This window comes from Zalophus californianus, chromosome 16, assembly GCF_009762305.2.
Source record: "Zalophus californianus isolate mZalCal1 chromosome 16, mZalCal1.pri.v2, whole genome shotgun sequence".
NCBI classification, from domain to species: Eukaryota; Metazoa; Chordata; class Mammalia; order Carnivora; family Otariidae; genus Zalophus; species Zalophus californianus.
The window spans coordinates 56,563,457-56,582,078 of record NC_045610.1 but is presented as its reverse complement, the minus strand read 5'-3'; the positions used below and the strand labels follow the sequence as shown (position 1 = coordinate 56,582,078).

The window sequence follows — 18,622 nt, the reverse complement described above, 5'->3', positions numbered from 1 at the left end:
ACTAAAGAGCAGGGGCACCTGTGTGGCTCAGTTGGTTGGGTGTCTGGCTCCTGGTTTCCGCTCTGGTCGTGATCTTGGGGTCGTGGGATAAGGCCCTGCGTCGGGCTCTCTGCTGGGTGCAGATTCTGACTGTCCCTCTCCCTCTGCTCCTCCCCACACTCTCATTCACTCTATCTCTAAATTTAAGAGGCGCAGGTACCTGGGTGGCTCAGTTAGTTAAGCGTCTGCCTTCAGCTCAGGTCATGATCCTGGAGTCCCAGAATCGAGTCCTGCATCGGGCTCCCTGCTCAGCAGGGAGTCTGCCTCTCCCTCTGACCTTCTTCCCTCTCATGCTCTCTACCATTTTCTCAATAAATAAAAAATCTTAAAAAAAAATAAATTTAAGAGGCATCTGGGTGGCTCAGTTAAGTGTCGGCCTTCGGCTCAGGTCATGATCTTGGGGTCCTGGGATCGGCCCCGCATCGGGCTCCCTGCTCAGCGGGAAGCCTGCTTCTCCCTCTCCCACTGCTTGTGTTCCTGCTCTTGCTGTGTCTCTGTCAAATAAAATGTTTTAAAAAAATTAATTAAAAAAAAAACGGGATGCCTAGGTGGCTCAGTCAGTTAAGCGTCTGCCTTCTGCTCAAGTCATGATCCCAGGGTCCTAGGATTGAGTCCCACACTGGGCTCCCTGCTCAGCGGGGAGCCTGCTTCTCCTGCTGCCAGCCCCACCTGCTTGTGCGTCTCTCTGACAAATAAAATCTTAAAAAAAAAAAAAAAAGAGTAGAGACCACATCTTCGTCTTTGAAACGCCATGGTGTCTGGCAGATAGGCCTGTGTGGATAAACTGTGGGCCACAGAGTTCTTCAAGCCGGCATCAAGCACACCCAGCACCCAGCCTGGGGAGCTGGCAGTGCAGGTACCCAGCCTCCGTAGCCCTGGAGTGGGCATGACACCTTCCCAGAGCCCTGAGCTGGCTTCTCATTTCTGTTCAAGATTATTTCAGATATTTCTGTTAAAGAATTCCTGTTTCCTCAAGCACAAGCAAGTCTAATCCCAGGCCCAGCTGTTCCTCATGAAAAGCCCCTTCTGTAAAGCCTCTGAATCTAGGGTCCCAGCTGCTTCTCACAGGAGGTTGACAGCCTGGCAGTGGGGCGCTGGGGGTGGGGGCAGGAGGCAGGAGTTTGACCTTCAGCTGGTTGAGAGTGCCAACCTATGGAAATGGCATTGCCTTTGCTCTCCTCCGTGTGTCTCAAAGTCTGGCCTCTTCTCTCAATGCCCCTCACCACAGTGTAAATACCTGTCATGCTGAGAAAACTCACCTTTAAAAAAACTGAAAGGACACCTTTTGGGGAGAACATGCTCAGTGGGAACCAGGCTGCTCCTGCTCCCTGAGCCCCAACTAGGATTGTGGCCTCCTCTCTAACAGTCAGGGTATCATGGCTATGAGGTCTCCCTGGATCAGGGCTGCTGTGGGGCCTCAGTCCTTGGCAGTGGGATACCCAGGGCAGAGTGAGCCCTCCAGGTGCGGGCTTCTGCCACCTGGCTTGGGGAACAGAAGTCTTCCAGGAAGATCTGGGCCAGGTTCCGGAGCCTCGTGTTGGCCGAGAGAGAGAAGCGCAGCATGCACTGGACCACGGGCATGGCGGTCAGCTCAGGGTGGGAGCCAGAGCCTGGTGAGCTCAGGTACATGATCGTGGTGACAGCAGATAGCACGGTCTCCTCATTGGGACTGGACAGACAGTTGATGATGAGCGGGATGCCCCCTGTCTGCAGGATGTGCTCCCTGTTGGCCCTGTCTGGGCACAGGTTGCAGAGGCCTCCTGGGGAAGAACAAAGAGAGACTGAGTGCCTCAGGCCTGCGTATCCTCCCACCTCCCCTCCCAGCTCCTCTCTGCCCAACTTTGTCCCAGGAACAAGGGATCCAAAGTCCATTCTGGTATCCACCCCTTCAAGGCTCCTGAAGGCCTGCCTGCCTGCCACAGCCTAGCCTTGAGGAAGTGGATACCAATCCCTTTCCTCCTTGGGTCAGCCAGTTCAATGGTTGATATGCTTTCCTTTTTTAAAGCAAAACCAACAAACTAAATTAAAAAAACCCCAAACAAAAAATAAAACCCATGATATATCACTTTACAGAATTTTAAAAAACAGGGGCACCTGGGCGGCTCAGTTGTTAAGCATCTGCCTTCGGCTCAGGTCATGATCTCAGGGTCCTGGGATCGAGCCCCTGCATCGGGCTCCCTGCTCAGTGGGAAGCCTGCTTCTCCCTCTCCCAATCCCCCTGCTTGTGTTCACTCTCTCACTGTCTCTATCAAATTAATATATAAAATCTTAAAAAAAAAATTAAAAAGCACAGGTCAGGTGATGATTTCACAGATGTATACATGCCAAAACTTATCAAACTGCATCCTTGAAAGATGTACAGCTTATTATATATCAATTATCTCAATAAAGCTGTTAGAAATACTAGAAGCCAAATTATAAACCAACTTAATCCTACCATCCAACATTTGCTTTTCCTTCCTCAACTTCAAAATATGTGAATATATATAAACATTTAATAAAAATGTGATCCTTTCCTGTTTTGTAAGCCAGCTTTTTTCACTCAGCAATAGATTGTGAACATCTTTCCATGCCAACGTATCTACAACCATGGCATCATTTAATGGCTGTGCAGAGCACTACCTTATGGATGCAGTGTAGTTTACTAAAATGCTAGAGCAAGGGGGGACAGGTGGGGGCTGGCAGGGACATGCCTCTTCCAGGGGCAGGAGTCTGCCCGGGGCTGGCACTACCACCCCCTCCCTCACAGTACCTGGGTCAGTTTGAGTCCTGCTGTAGGGAAATATACATATATTTTTTTAAGTAAATGGTGGTGGTGGTGGTGGTTTAAGATTTTTTATTTATTTATTTGACAGAGAGACAGCAAGAGAGGGAACACAAGCATCGGGAGTGGGAGAGGGAGAAGCAGGCTTCCTGCTGAGCAGAGAGCCCAATGCGGGGCCCGATCCCAAGACCCTGGGATCATGACCCGAGCCGAAGGCAGATGCTTAATGACTGAGCCACCCAGGCGCCCCTATAGGGAAATATTTTTAAAAGTTTTATCCATTCAGCCTCTACAGACTTGGCCCTGTGTTCAGAATAAAATCCAAATTCCCCTTTGAGGTCTTCATGGCCCTGCACCATCTGGTCTGGTCCTTCTCTGTCACTCACAGCCTCAGCCCTTGGACCTTCTGGCCCCAGATTTTCACATGCTGCCTCCCTTTTGCTGGTAACCAACACCTCACTGCTCCCTCACCAGTAAGGTTCCCCTGGAATTCCCCACTCCCCACCACGTCCAAGGCACTCCCTTCATCCCTCCATGCCATTTTCTTCATATGCTTAGAACCCCAAGAAACCACCCTGGCAGATTTGTTTTCTTGCTCACTAGCTGCCAAGCCCCACAAGAAGGCAGGTGCCTTGAGGTCAAGACCGTGGCCGTCTTGCTCCCACCTGGTCCTTGGTGCCTGGTGCAAAAAGAGCTCCACAAATACCTGCTGAAAGGGCTGTAGAGCAGTGAGCTGGGGAAAGGGTTGAACTGCAGAGGCCTGGGGTCTGGATGGTCGGCTCCCTGAGATGTCACCTACCATGGGCTTCTGCAGTTCTGGGATCTGAGTTGTGGCTCAGAACACCTCTGAGGGAAGGAAGGAGCTGAGGGGCACTCCTGGAATCACGAGGCAAGGGAGATAAGGCACTCTGACAGAGAGGTCCCTCCCTATGGGACATGCAGAGGGCTGACCTGCTGATACCACCTCAGCACCCATTCACCCCCGTGGAGTCCTCAGCACATCCTGGGGCATCCTGTTGACTGCCTTCCCTACTTGCTCTGTCCCTGTCACTGGACATCATAAGGCAAGGCCCTGCTCTCTGGTTTACCTCCGTATCCCAGGCACCTGCAACTGTGGACACTCACTGGACACATGCTGGGAACATGACTGAACTCCAGGAAGTGTTACGATCACCCCGATTTTAGTGGAAGTTGAGGCGGTTGAGTAAGTCGCCCAAAGTCCCAGAAGATGGGAAGCCCTATGCCACAGTCATGGGACAGGTGGCAATGCTCTGGCAGGCCTCTGGCTTCCTGGACACATCTACACCATCTCTTCTGAACTACTGGCAGTGAACCAGCCTTCTACCCACACTGTAGGTTAATTGACTGGGGGCAAGGGATGGGATTTATCTCTGCTGTAAAGTATGATAAGATGAAGTCTGACTCACCCTTGGCCAGTGAGTCATCATCACACAGGGATGTGCCTGGGCGGAACACAGTCACCCCGGCCAGGGGATAATCAGATGGCATCTGCTGGAGGGTGAAGGCAGGAGGAGGCTTCCAGACAGCTGGCCCCATCTGCTCCCCATTTGTAGACCTAGGAAGTCTCCAAGGATGGATCCTGTGCCTGCCACAGCTTGCCACTGCCTGGGACCCAACCACAGGGCATTCTTGAAGCCCCTCTGCCTTGCTGGCAGTGATCCTCAGAGTGGGAAACAAGAGTGAGTGCTTGGGGGTGCCTGGGTGGCTCGGTTGGTTGGGCGACTGCCTTCGGCTCAGGTCATGATCCTGGAGTCCTGGGATCGAGCCCCGCATCGGGCTCCCTGCTCGGCGGGGAGTCTGCTTCTCTCTCTGACTCTACTCCCTCTTGGGCTCTCTCTCTCTCTCTCACAAATAAATAAAATCTTAAAAAAGAAAAAAAAAAAGGAGTGCTTGGAAAGAGAAGGGCTTCAGGGGGTAAGGAGCCTGAATGGAAGCACCCAAAATGGATCCAGGGGACCCATGAGAAGCCGAGGCCACAGCTATTGAGCTCTCCCTCCCGAGTCTACCTCTGTGAGCTTGCCCTGAAGAACGAAGGAGGGTTGTAGGAAAAGAGGAACACAAAAACTGGAAGCTTCCTAAATAATGTCCAGCAAGAGCAAGCTGGTTGAATGCAGTTCAGTATGTCTGCATGATGGGAAATTCTATAATTCTTAAAAATCATGTTTTCAAAGAGTATTTAATATGGGAAAATGCTTGTAACATAGGCTGAGGAGGAAAAAACGTCATCAAATTGTATATACAATAAAACTGCAATGAACAAGTAAGTCCGGCAAGATGTCACCTCTTCTGAGAGCCTTCCGCAACTGCCCTCACAGCCCCTTTCCCCAGCGCCCTCTCCTCACCTCTTTTGTGTCTCCTCTTCACACCTAAGGTACTTGTCAGGTTAACTGAAGGTCCCCCACTAAACCACAACTCCCACCAGAGGGGGAGTTTGTCTTATCTCAATTGGTCACCTCAGCCTGGCATACAGCAGATGCTCAATAAATGGACAGACAAGTTAACAAAAGACAAGCTGGAAACACAGCAAAAGGTTAATAATGCTTATCTCTGTGCAGCAGGGTTAGGAGTCATTTTTATTTCCTTTATTTTCTAAGTTTACCTCCAGAAAAATGTTGTTTGTTCTGTTTTGTTTTTTTGTTTTCTGTGGAGAGGAAACAGGGTAGAAAATGTTATTTTTAGGGACACCTGGGTGGCTCAGTTGGTTGGGCGGCTGCCTTCGGCCCGGGTCATGATTTAAAAAAAAAAAAAAAAAGTGTTATTTTTATAAGCAGGAAAAGGATTTATTTTATTTTTTTATTTTTATTTTTTAAAGATTTTATTTATTTATTTGACAGAGAGAGACACGGTGAGAGAGGGAACACAAGCAGCTGGTAGTGGAAGAGGGAGAAGCAGCAGGCTTCCTGCTGAGCAGGGAGCCTGAAGTGGGGCTCGATCCCAGGACCCTGGGATCATGACCTGAGCTGAAGGCAGACACTTAATGACTGAGCCACCCAGGTGCCCCAGGAAAAGGATTTTTTTTAAAGACTCCCTCATTTCAGAGCAAGTGAGGGAGAGAGTGTGTGCGCATGAGCAGAAGAAGGTGCAAAGGGAGAGGAAGAGAGAGAACTTCAAGCCGACTCCGCTTAGCATGGAGCCGGACCCGGGGCTCAATCCCAAAACCCTGAGATCATGACCTGAGCCAAAATCAAGAGCCGGCCACTTAAGTGACTGAGCCACCTAGGTGCCCCGGAAAAGGGTCTTCTTTCTTAAAGCTAAATTTCATTTAAGATTGATTGATTGATTGATTTGACAGAGAGAGAGAGAGAGAGAGAGTACAAGCAGGGGGAGCGGCAGGCAGAGGGAGAGGGAGAAGCAGGCTCCCCACTGAGCAGGAAGCCCAAGATCCTGAGATCATGACCGGAGCCAAAGGCACCGGTCGCTCAACCGACTAAGCCACCCAGGCACCCCTAAAGCTAAATTTCATTTAGAAAGTGAAACTCACCAAATGACACCATTAAAAAAAGTAAAAAGACAAAAGGAGAAAATATTAATAACCTATCTGAAAGAGGACTCCTTCCAGAATACATAAAGAATATATATTAATACCTATCAAGAAAAGATCAACACGACGTAAAAACGAGCAAAGACTTGAATAAACTCTGCACAATAAGAGCGATGCATACAGGGTGCTTGTCACTAATTCTCAGAGAAATGAAAATTCAAACCATGAGCTGATGTCTCCACACACCTACTGTAATGGCTAAAACAGACTAACAAGATTAAGCGCTGGTGGGAGGTGGGGCTGCTGGAATTCTCCTGTGCCGGTGGCCAGGAGTCTCACACGCTATCATTGGGTTGGAAAAGTACATGGCTGCTTCTACTAAAGTCAAACATACACCTACCCTATGACTCAGCAATTCTACTTCTACCTGAACCTGAGAGAAAGGAGTACCTATGTACGCGAGAACACTTGCGTACAAACATTCATAACAGCTCTATTCATAAAGGCTCTACACTAGAAATAAATCTCCATTACCAGGTGAACCAGATGAAAAAACTGTGGCACATTCATACAAAGACGTGAGCTAATGATGCTGTAACAATGAATCTCAGAAACACCCAGTGAAAGAAACCAGACACAGGAGTACATCCTGTGTGATCCCACTTAGATGAAGTACAAGAACAGACAAAACAGGGGCACCTGGCTGGCTCAGTTGGTGGAGCGAGCAAATCTTGATCGGGTTCGTGTTGTGAGTTCAAGCCCCACACTGGGTGTGGAGATTACTTAAAAATAAAAACTTTTTTTTTTTTGAGAGACAGAGAGAGTGCATGCACTTTCGTGTGCAAGCGCATGAGGGGGAGGGGCAAGAGGGAGAGAGAATCTTAAGCAGGCTCCATGCTCCATCATCCACCAAAATAAAATCTTAAAACAACAACAACAAAACAGGTAAAACCCATGGGTTAGAACAGTGGTTACCTGGGGGTAAAAGACACTAACTGGGAGAGGGTCCATGGAGGGACCTTTCTGGGGGAGATGGAAACATTCTCTATCTTGATTTTAGTGCTGATTACACAGATGTACATATACCTTTTTTTTTTAAAGATTTTATTTTTTTATTTATTTGACAGAGAGAGACACAGCAGAAGAGGGAACCCAAGCAGGGGAGTGGGAGAGGGAGAAGCAGGCTTCCCGCCGGGCAGGGAGCCCGATGCGGGGCTCGATCCCAGGACCCTGGGATCATGACCTGAGCTGAAGGCAGACGCTTAATGACTGAGCCACCCAGGCGCCCTGATGTACATATACCTTAATGAATTTAAAAATCCATCAAACAGCACTGGGTGTTGTATTGAAGTGTTGAATCACTGTATCATACGCCTGAAACTAATATTACACTGTATGTTAACTACTGGAATTTAAATAAAAACTTAAAAAGAAAAAAAAAGGTCAAGAAAAAGAATTGTCAAATCGACAGAAGATATGTGCACTTCACCATATGTTGAAGATCTCATGGCATCTTAAACCACGGTTACCAAACAGAAAGGAGAACAAGTTCTGACTGGCTGATGAACATGTTTTAGACAAACCAGACAAGACACAAAGAGAACAAGGGGCAAAACCTGAGCCCTCCTAGGCACAGGGAACCACAGAAACTCCCAGGAGAGGCAAAAGAGAAAACCCCGAGTACAACTGAGGATGAGAAAGCTGGAGGCTCAGAGAGGTCAGGCAGGTGACCTCAGATCCCACAGCAAGTAGGGCACTGCTGCTGAGACAGGAGGGTCTAAGGATTGTTCTGGGGATTAAATGAGGTCATGCCCACAAGTGCTTAGCGAGCGGCTGGGGGCTGGGCAAACCCTAGGAGAGAGCGGCCGCAGACTTTATTCCCTCTGATGACTCAGCCACCCCGGGGCGCTGGGCTGGCTGCTGCCCATCCCAGATAAAAATCTTCATTTGAGACTATTTGTTCTTGGGTTTCACTTTAGCGTCTATAAAAAGGAGGGGAACAGGGTGAAAGGGACAGGGATGGAAGTGAGAGTTCTCTCAAAATACCTTGTATACAAGTTTTGACTTAAACTCATGAATGTCTCCCATCATAACAAACATCAAATTAAATCAAAAGGAGAGAAAACATGGCTTTTCATACTTCTGACCTGTATTTCACTTCTGGGAATTTATGCTACCGGTATACCCTTACAGGGGAGAAATGGTATACAAATAAGGTCATCCACAGCAGCACTGCTCGGAGAGCAAAGGGAAACAAGTGAATGTCCACCCCTAAGGGGGTGGCTAAACACCAGTCCCGGGTGCCAGGGAATGGCATGCAGCATTTACAAAGAATGAGGCAACTCTTTGTGGGCTGACACTGCAGGTGCACCAAGACATGATGCTAAGTTAAAAAAAATAAGAAGCAGAACATACGTATAACACCACACATGTGGAACCTGCAAAAAGGTATACGTGTAAATACACACAGATTTGTCTGTAAATCCCTGAAAATATCTCTGGGAGGATAGAAAAGAAACTAGTAACAACGGTTGCTTCCAGAAAGGCTATAGAGGGAGTTATCATTCACCATGTGACTCAATCATGTTTTCACATAAATTAACGCATACACACACAGACAAAGTGTGCTCGTGCCTGTAACTCAGAGGAAGGGGAACTGGTCTCTGCAAGTCTGGGAGGAATGGCAGAGGCTGGCTGCCCTGCTCCAGCTAGTGTGGAAGGGAGCAGTGGGGTGAGAACACTGACATCACCTCCTTTCTATGAAGGGGAATCCTGCCACAGATGGATAGCTGAGGAATTTTTTTTTCTTCTTTTTTTTAAAGTTAACTCTATGCTCAACATGGGGCTCGAACTCACGACCCTGAGATTAAGAGCTGCATGCTCTACCAGCTGAGCCACCCAGGCACCCCAGAAATTATTAAATTATTATAAGTCAGGAAGGTGTTCACCTCTGATAGGAAAGAGAATTGAATCAGGAAGGGACAGAGAGAGGTTTTTGGATTGCTGACATTATTTTTGTTCTTGACCTTGGTGCCGCTTATGTAGGCATTTGCATTCGCATTGCTAAACTCTACCTGTATGTGTCAGCCCTCTTCTGTATCTGTGGGTTGCAGGTATGGGCCTTGGGCCAGCCTCTGGGGCTATAAACAGGTGTATATATGGTTGGTCCACATCTACTGTGTGCCGGGAGGGGGACGATGCTTAATCACATTATTTCTCTCCCCCATTTTACTGATGACGAAACCAAGACTTAGAGAAACTGAATCGCTTGCTCCAGTCACCTGGGTCCTCAGTGGCAGTACTGGGATTCTAACTAGATCTGCCCACCAAAGAGCTCTTGCTCCATCCTCCATACGCTGGGGCTTCCTCGTACCTCCTTGTATCTTCCTTGTACCTCCTTCTCTGATGAGTTAGGCTCCTGGGGTCAGACATCTTTCTGCTTAAAAAGGAATTCCTCGGGGTGGGGAGCGGCTCAGTGGCATTTGCCTTCGACTCAGGTCATGATCCCAGGGTCCTGGGATCGAGTCCTGCATCTGGCTCCCTGCTCAGCAGGGAGTCTGCTTCTCTTCTCCCTCTGCCCCCGAGGGATGCTTACTCTTACTCATGTTTACTCTCTTTCTCTAGTGCTCTCTCTCTCAAATAAACAAAATCTTTTGAGAAAATTTAATAGTTTCTAATTAACAAGCAGAACTTAAAAAAATTTTTTTAAACAAAGTCCTCTATTCTTTTTTTTCTTTAAAGATTTTATTTATTTGACAGAGACACAGCGAGAGAGAGAACACAAGCAGGGGGAGTGGGAGAGGGAGAAGCAGGCTTCCCGCGGAGCAGAGAGCCCGATGCGAGGCTCAATCCCAGGACCCTGGGATCATGACCTGAGTCAAAGGCAGACGCTTAATGACTGAGCCACCCAGGTGCCCCAAACCTTTAAATTTTTAATAAAAAATGATTTTAGGGGCACCTGGGTGGCTCAGTTGGTTAAGCATCCGACTCCTGATTTCGGCTCAGGTCACGATCCCAGGGTTCTGGGACTGTGCCCTGTTGGGCTCTGTGCTCCGCAAAAAGTCTGCTTACCCCTCTCCTTCTGCTTCTCTCCCTGTTCACTAATACACAAATAAAATCTTAAAAAAAATTTTTTTTTACAACATATATATCCCTATGCTAATACTATAATTCACTTCTGCCTACTTTTGGACTTCATATAAAGAGTTACACTGTATATATCATGTGTCTAACATCATCTGCTTAATGTTGTGTTAGTAAGATTACTGCATGTAGCTACAGATTGTTTATTTACCTTGCTAAGTAAGGAGTATGAACATCCCACAATGTCAGTATCCATTCTATTATTGACTGTTTTAAGTTTGGGACTGCTACAAATAATGCTGGTAGTGACATTTTTGCACATGTGTCTGGATGTGCATGTGCCCTAACCCTATGAAGGTAACTGCTGGCTCATGGTGTGCCTCTCTTCAATTGTACTAAATAATGTTTTCCAGAGACCGCTGAGGATTTAGCTACCAGCCTTTTTCTAAGCACCATCACCATCTAGTGGCAACTACATGTATTGCAGGAAATAGAAGACAGGAAAACAATTTAACATGGATTCTGGGAGGCCACCTACTTGAATCCTGTTTTAGTAACAAAACTGCCAGGTATCCTGTGATATCCTAGGGTTCAACCAGTTTTCATGGAGGCAGAGAGGTCTTTCCTGGTTCCGTTCTATCTCCATACAGCATCTAGGATAGACACATAGGCTGCATACAGAACACCTGAGAGTCAACCAATAGTACTTTGGGCAAACATTCCCAAATTAATGCCAAAGGCTGTCTGAGTTTTTATTTGGAGCAAGAGCCCCAAATTCTTTCACTCATTTGGGTATTTACTGAGATCCTGTCTTTATATCTGGTCTTCCATAATTCTGCCACTCCCGTCCCCCATTCCAAACAAGGGCCAACCAGTACGGCCTCCCAGTGGCAGGTACCCTTAGTCGCCAATCAAATGGGGCCTGGACTGTGAGCACCACCAGTAGGAGCAGGGATGACTTCCCACCAGAAGCACCTCAAGGATAGTGTGGAAGTGTAACGTGTGGTGGAAAGAAAAAACAAGGAAAGACGACACTCTGGAGTTTGAGCCTTGGTTCCGCCAGCTGGGGCCCCTGGGCAGAGAATTTGGATCCAGGGAGAATGGGTAAATTCCTGGCTCCAGTCATCACTAACGGTGGGACCCTCAGGCAACGGACCTAACCTCACTGAGGAGTTGTTTCCTCACAAGTAAGGAGGGCTTTAGCACTACTGGCCTTGTGGTTGGTGACACATTCAGAGCCCTTGCAGGGCGACAACCAAAAGGTAAGTAAAATAGCTCTACAATTGTTCTAAATGGGCAAATCCACAAAAGAAAAGGCCGAGAAAGGGAAAGGTACAGAAACTCCAAAAGCCCTGCATGTTATCGGCAATTGCTGTAACCAGATCCTTCTTGAAGGCTGCAGTTATCCCACCCAGGTAGGTGTCTGAGGGGTCACAGGAAGATGGCCCCCACAGAAAGTCAACAGGCACACCAGCTCACCACTGTTGAGTGATTGCTGCAGCTTTCAGCCCTCAGGGCACGTGGAGCCCCCTGACAGGAGAGGTCTTATCTCAGAGCTAAACTCATCAGCACCACCTGAAAGGATGCCTGGATCGTGCTGGGCTGCAAGGACGGACGGAAGCCTGCATTCTGACCCTCACCTGCCACTAAACAGCTGAGGGGGGTGGCCTATGCCTCAGTTTCCTCATCAGTGAAATGAAGGGTTTGCAGTGCCTTTCGAGCTTTCACAGTCCACAATCCTAGGAATGGGGAATTCCTCTGTTCTCTTCTAGAATCTGACAGCTTTGGGTTTCCGTCCCAGGCTGGCACTCTTTAAACCTCTGGCCAACCCGCGGATCCTTCCCAAGCCTCAGACTCCTTATGGAAAATGGAGGTTCTGAGCACACCTACTTTTTTTTTTTTTAAAGATTTTATTTATTTATTTGAGAGAGAATGAGAGATAGAGAGCACGAGAGGGAAGAGGGTCAGAGGGAGAAGCAGACTCCCTGCTGAGCAGGGAACCCGATGTGGGACTCGATCCCGGGACTCCAGGATCATGACCTGAGCCGAAGGCAGTCGCTCAACCAACTGAGCCACCCAGGCGCCCAGAGCACACCTACTTTTAATGTGTCTCAGGGTCAAAGGTGACAAAGCACAGAAGCCAGTATGTGGCACACAGAGGGTGCTCCATAAGTGCTAGCTATTACTACAAGTCCTTCTAAGCCCCAGAACACCAGCTCTGTAACCAGGGGCTTGGCTGCAGGGGTTCTCTTGAAGGACAGCATGCTATCCCACCTCACCTCTTTGGGAGATGAGGGAACTGTTTATCCTCAAAAGGGCTGGGACACCAGGCCCTTGGGTGGAGGCCTGGGGATCCTGCAGCTGCAGACACTTTGCATTTAATTCTCTCAAAATTCTGTGAGGCAGATGCCCCACCTGACAGATGATGGGAGAAGGGAAATCACATGCCCAGAGTTAGGTGGGAGAGCGAGGACTTGAACCCAGACCTGCCTGACCCTAAAGCCCAGCTCTTATCAAACTCACTGTGCTCCTTGCCAAACAAAAGACACTGGTTTTGGTTCTGTGAGCCTGAGGCAATCTAAACCAGATCTCCTCTGTCGTTCCTCCAGAACGAATCCCACTCAGGGCCACAGCACTAAGTCATGGCCCGTACTCTGCACCTTCTGGGCCCTTCCCTCCTCTTCCCCAGAGATAAGCAAAGCTGAGCTCTGCCCTCATGGAGATACAATTTCAGGCCTGCGACCAGAGATGAGAGTCAAAGCTACAAAGCACAGCACAGAGCCTATTAGCCAAAAAAGCACCTGACAGTGTTTCCCATGCAGGGCCGGCAACATGAGAAGGAAATGACAGCAGTAACAAAATATGCATCTAAGTATGACTGGGACTCTCCTGTCTGCAGACAATCCCATGGAGGGAGTCAAAGCTGAGGAAGCAACTACTGTGGGGATTAGGAGCCTTGTGCTGGGAGGAGAGGAAGAGAAAATGAGCAAAAGTGGCAGGGAAAAGGAAAACTGGTGATAAGGATACTAAGAAAGTGACCAGACAAAGTACTTTCACGGAGACACACACACGGAGACACACTTCTCCTCCCCACAAGTCCTGCAACGTAGGGCAAGCACACGTGAGAAGGTGAGTCTCAGAGAAGGGACACATGGATCTTGTCCACGAGAAGCAGCTAGGAAGAGGAGAAGCTGTGACTGTGGGCTCCAGGTCTAGGGCCGGTCACCCACTCTGGGAAGCCGCCCAGGAGAGCAAGAACCCAGGCCAGGCCCAAGGTTCTCAGGGTCTTAAGAGTGGGGTCTTAGACCTGGTCTTAGACCAGGGTCTTAGAGTGCTCTCTTGCCCTGGGCAAGTTCCTTCCTGATCCCGCAAAAACTTTTTGTGGGGCACTGCTCCTTTTATACAAGTTTTCTCCAGTCCAAAGCTTGAGTTGCAGGAGCTCTGTCACTCCTAGGTGGAGGTTATGCTTCGCAGGGGAGACTGTCACCATTCAGATGGCAGAATCTGTGGAGCAGAGGACTTACACAGAAGAAAATCTTAAAGTGACCGATGGTTTAGAATATTTATTTAGCATAATGATCTTCCAGGGGGCCTCAGTCTAGCCCTCTCCACAGGTTGAAGAGTCCAGGAAGCCCACCCAGAGCCCATCCTCCTTTCCCCCATACCTGGAGCTCCAGGCCCTGAACCTGCTCCCACACCAGGCCCCTGAACCTGGGCCTCTTTCTTGGATCCTGACTCCCAAGGTGGACTCTAAATCCAAGGAGTGGCCACAGAGCAGGTATGAATACAGCCAAGATGTCCACACACATGGGTGAGACCTACTAGGGTGAGAAGGGATGACCCCCATTTGTACTGTAGCCCCAGGCACCCCAAACAGTGGGGCCAGCCTGGATAGTCTTTCAAAATTTTACAACACACCTACCTGAATTACTCAGCGCAAAAAAAAAAGAAAGAAAGAAAGAAAGAAAAAGTGTTAGTTGATGCTATCAAGCCCTTCAATCTAACTTCTAGGTTCCAGGAATAAAGGGGAAAGAGGAACAAGCTAAATGACACCAGAAACAGGCAACCAGACAATTAGGAAACAATTAGAAGTTGGGAAATTCTGCAGAACTGGTCTGGATCCTTCAACAATTAGTGTCATGAAAAGAGTCTACCAATGATTAAAAGAGATAAGTTATGTAGTGCCTTCCTTCCAAAGAGTACAATATGGAAAGAGGAGGAAGAGAATAGCTTTACAGTGGAGAAACCTGACCAATACCACCTCAGCCGGGTGATCAAGGCCATGATCAACAGGGAGAAGTCATGCTGACAGCACGGCTCTGTGACATGATGTGGTGAAAACGGCACTTACTTCTGTAGCTGTCCTCCCCTAAAGCCCACAACCCAGTCTAATCAAGAGAAAAGCATCAGACAAATCCCAGTTATAGGACAGTCTACAAAATACCTGACCAGCATTCCTTGAAACCATCAATGTCATCCAAAAAAGGGTAAGTCTTAAGAAACCAGCACAGTCCAGAGGAGCCCAAGATGTGACGACTAAAAGTAATATAGTATCCTGGATGGGATCCTAGAACAGTAAAAGGGCATTAGAGAAAAACTAAGGAAATGAATCAAGTATGGACTTTAGTTAATAATAATGTACCAAAGGGTGCCTGGCTGGCTCAGGTCGTGATCCTAGGGTCCTGTGATCGAGCCCCATGTTGGGCTCCCTGCTCAGCTGGGAGCCTGCTTCTCCCTCTCCCTCTGCCGCTCCCCGCTTATGCTCTTGCTCTCTCTGTCAAATAAATAAATAAAATCTTAAAAAAAAATTGGGCTTATTAATTCTAACAAATGTATCATACTCATGTAAGTGGTTAATAATAGAGAAACTGGGTATGGCATATATGGGTACTCTCTGTATTATCCTTGCAATTTTTCTTTTTTTTTTAAGATTTTATTTACTTGCCAAAGAGAGAGGGAGAACACACAAGCAGGGGGAGCAGCAGGCAGAGGGAGAAGCAGACTCCCTGCTAAGCAGGGAGCCTGATGTGGGACTTGATCCCAGGACCCCAGGCTCACGACCTGGGCCGAAGGCAGACGCTTAACCGACTGTGCCACCCAGGCGTCCCTCCTTGCAATTTTTCTAAAACTGTTCTAAAATACAAAGTTCAAAAAAATAAAAATAAAAATAAAAATAAAATACAAAGTTCATGGGAGTGCCTGGCTGGCTCAGTCAATAGAGCATGTGACTTTTTTTTTATTTTTTGAAGAAAGAGAGAGAATGTGCGTGCACGAGCTCAAGAGAGAGCATGAAGGGGGTGTCAAGAATCTCAAGCAGGCTCCATGCCCAGCACAGAGCCTGACACGGGGCTCCATTTTACAACCCTCAGATCATGACCTGAGATGAAATCAAGAGTCAGTTGTTCAACTGACTGAGCCACCCAGGTGCCCAGAGCACATGACTCTTGATCTCAGTGTTGTGAGTTCCAGCCCCACACAGGGTATAGAGCTTAGTTAAAAAAAAAAAAAAAAAAAAAAATATATATATATATATATATATATATATATATATATTGTGTGTGTGTGTGTGTGTGTGTGTGTATAAAATACAAGGTTCACTTAAAAAGAGAGAGAAAGAGAGATGGAGATCTAAGGAACATAAAAACCAGATTAGATGCCCTTTTGGGAACTATTAGAAAAATTTGCTTGACTAGGTGTTAGGTGATAATGGAATAATTATAAAAGGTTTCTTTCTCTATGTAAATAAGATTCCTTTCACTGTGTAGAAAATATATTTTTTTAAGATTTTATTTATTTATTTGACAGAGAGAGCACAAGCAGGGGGAGCGGCAGACAGAGGGAGGAGAAGCAGGCTCCCCACTGAGCAAGGGAGCCCAACACAGGGCTCGATCCCAGGACCCTGAGATCATGACCTGAGCCACCCAGGTGCCCCAAAAATATTTATTTATGTACTTATTAGGAAAAAAAAAAAAGATTTATTTAGAGAGCATGTGCTCAAGTAGGGAGAAGAGCAGAGGGAAAGGGAGAGGGAGAGAGAGCATCTCAAGCAGACTCCACATTGAGCTCGGGAGCCTGGCATGGGGCGATTCCACGATCCCAAGATCATGACCTGAGCTGAAATTAAGAGTCAGATGTTTAACCCACTGAGCCACCCAGGCACCCCCAGAAAAATGTTATTTTTTAAGATGCATGCTGAAAGAATAATTTTTGTTTGTCCTCAGAATAAATTCTAAACTCTTTCCCATGGCCTAGAGCTAAGTCATGTAAACTCTGGTACTGCCCACCTCTCTAACCTCATTTTGTACCACTTTGCTTCACTCCCCACAGCCTGCCACGTCAGCCTTCTTTCTGGCTCCTTCTGCTTTAGGGTCTCTGCCCATGCTGTGCCTCTTCCTAGAATGCCTTCACATGCTGGAGGAAATGAAGTAGCCCCCACCTCTGCTCTACCTCATCACCCTGTTTACTTCCTTCAGAGCCTCAGCTTTTCTTTTTCCTTAAGATTTTATTTATTCATTTGACAGAGAGAGAGACAGCGAGAGAGGGAACACAAGCAGGGGGAGTGGGAGAGGGAGAAGCAGCCTTCTGGCAGAGCAGGGAGCCCGATGAGGGGCTCGATCCCAGGACCCTGGGATCATGACCTGAGCCGAAGGCAGACGCTTAATGACTGAGCCACCGAGGTGCCCCAAGAGCCTCAGCTTTTTGTTTGCTCACCATGTGTCTCCCCCTACTAGAATGTAAGTTCCTTGAGGGCAAAGACCTTTCCTCCACTTGTTCACCATCTCTCCAGCATTTAGAACAGTACCTTATTCACAGTATATGCCCAATAGGTATCTGTCCACTGAATAATTCAACAGGTCTTAGACCATAACAACTACAGGAGTTTTAAGCCATTCAAAGTCACCTCTACTTCTCTTGATATTACCATATTAAAATAAAGATGTTTAAAAACAGCATTCTAGGGGGGCCTTGGGTGGCTCAGTTGGTTAAGGGTCTGACTTTGGCTCAGGTCATGATCTCAGGATCCTGGGATCCAGCCTTGAGATGGGATCTGCACTCAGTCTGTTTCTCCCTCTCCCTCTGCCCCTCCTCCTGCTCGTGCTATCTCTCTCAAATAAAATCTTTAAAAGATTAAAAAAACAGACAGCATTCCATAAACTTTTTCCCCTTCAAGTGGCTTCAATCCATTCCCCCATTTATGATCTCATCTCTCAGTAGGAGGAAAGGCAGACATGTAGAGGGAGTCCCGGACATTAGTTCCAGACCTGATTCAAGCTAGCTCTGCCCTGGGACAATGTGTGAACCGAGGAGGTGGCAAAGACATCGCTGGCGCAGACATCGAGATCTGCCTTCTCAGCAAAGGGACTGCCTAAAAGATTCCTTTCCCCGTGACTGACTTTTAACTCACTTCACTAAGTCAAATCAGGTATCTGGGAGACCTGCCCCATCCTTACCAATTGCAAACTCCACCAGGGTTTCGTTCTCCTCCGACAGGGAATCGAGGAATAAATCAAGGACCTGCAGCTGCCGCAGATACTGGTAGTTATTGGGATCATAGGCGAAGTTGGCGAGGTTGGCCAGTACTTGCTCCTTGGCGTCTGCAGCAGAAAAGTGGCGCTGGAGCCAGGTCCGGGACGGTTGTCACGGCCGGACCCCTGCCCCGTCCCTTGCCCGCCACACTGCCGCTCTCACCTTGGCTCTCCGTCTCCTGGAATTCCGTGACTAGTGCCTGCAGGTATCCCAGGCGCCCGACGTGGGGGTCTACCTTTGGCTTCTGGGCCATGGTCAGGGCGGCAGAGGGGGCGGGTGGAAGGGCAGGAGAGTGTGGGAGGTGCGACCGGAAACGGGTTCCTTACCTGGCTTCAGGTTCTGCAGTAATTTGCTGCCGAAATTGGAATGTGGGGGGTGGCGTGGGGTCTCAGGACCTTGTTAGAGTTGGGCGCGAAAACCTAAATTTGGAAACGGGAAACGAGAAGGAGGGAGTAGCAGCCCCCTCACAGCAACTCCAGAGCTAGATTTCCGGCTCGATTCCAGGTTTCCGGCGGAAGCCGCGCTTAGCCCGCCACCGGAGGGCGGAAGGGGCGGGTCGAGGCAAGCAAGAGGAGGGGCTGTCGCTGAGCTCGGTGCGCGTGCGCGGCGCGCTTAGTGTCCTAAGGCTCTGGCTGGAGGGGATCCGCCCTCGGAAGGGTGCAGGAGCGTTCAGGTTGCTTTAAGGAATACCTCTAGGGCGCTTGGGA

General features: G+C 48.2%; 1 protein-coding gene across 12 annotated transcripts; it reads right to left on the bottom strand.

Moving 5' to 3' along the window:
- Positions 1–491: 491 nt before the first annotated feature.
- Positions 492–18,413, bottom strand: ARMC7 (armadillo repeat containing 7). Of its 12 annotated transcripts, none has more exons than XM_027626290.2 (4): positions 18,078–18,413; positions 17,840–17,983; positions 14,833–14,955; positions 647–1,799 (listed from the first exon to the last, which is right to left on the bottom strand). In XM_027626290.2, exons 1-4 carry the CDS (start codon positions 18,166–18,168, stop codon positions 1,438–1,440), a joined length of 720 nt encoding a protein of 239 aa, XP_027482091.1. In that variant the 5' UTR covers positions 18,169–18,413; the 3' UTR covers positions 647–1,437. The 12 variants fall into 12 exon arrangements, 6 of the variants coding, with proteins under 6 accessions (XP_027482091.1, XP_027482093.1, XP_027482092.1 ...); XM_027626292.2 differs by having other exon boundaries at positions 14,838–14,955; XR_003525340.2 differs by lacking the exon at positions 14,833–14,955 and adding an exon at positions 4,231–4,315 and having other exon boundaries at positions 1,670–1,799.
- Positions 18,414–18,622: the final 209 nt, after the last annotated feature.

Coding starts and splice junctions, on each gene's coding strand:
- ARMC7 (XM_027626288.2), bottom strand. CDS start 4,597: ATGCGGGGCTCGATCCCAGGACTCCAGGATCATGACCTGAGCCGAAGG. Junction 1,800..4,230: donor TGATGACTCACTGGCCAAGG/GTGAGTCAGACT, acceptor GTTCTTCCCCAG/GAGGCCTCTGCAACCTGTGC.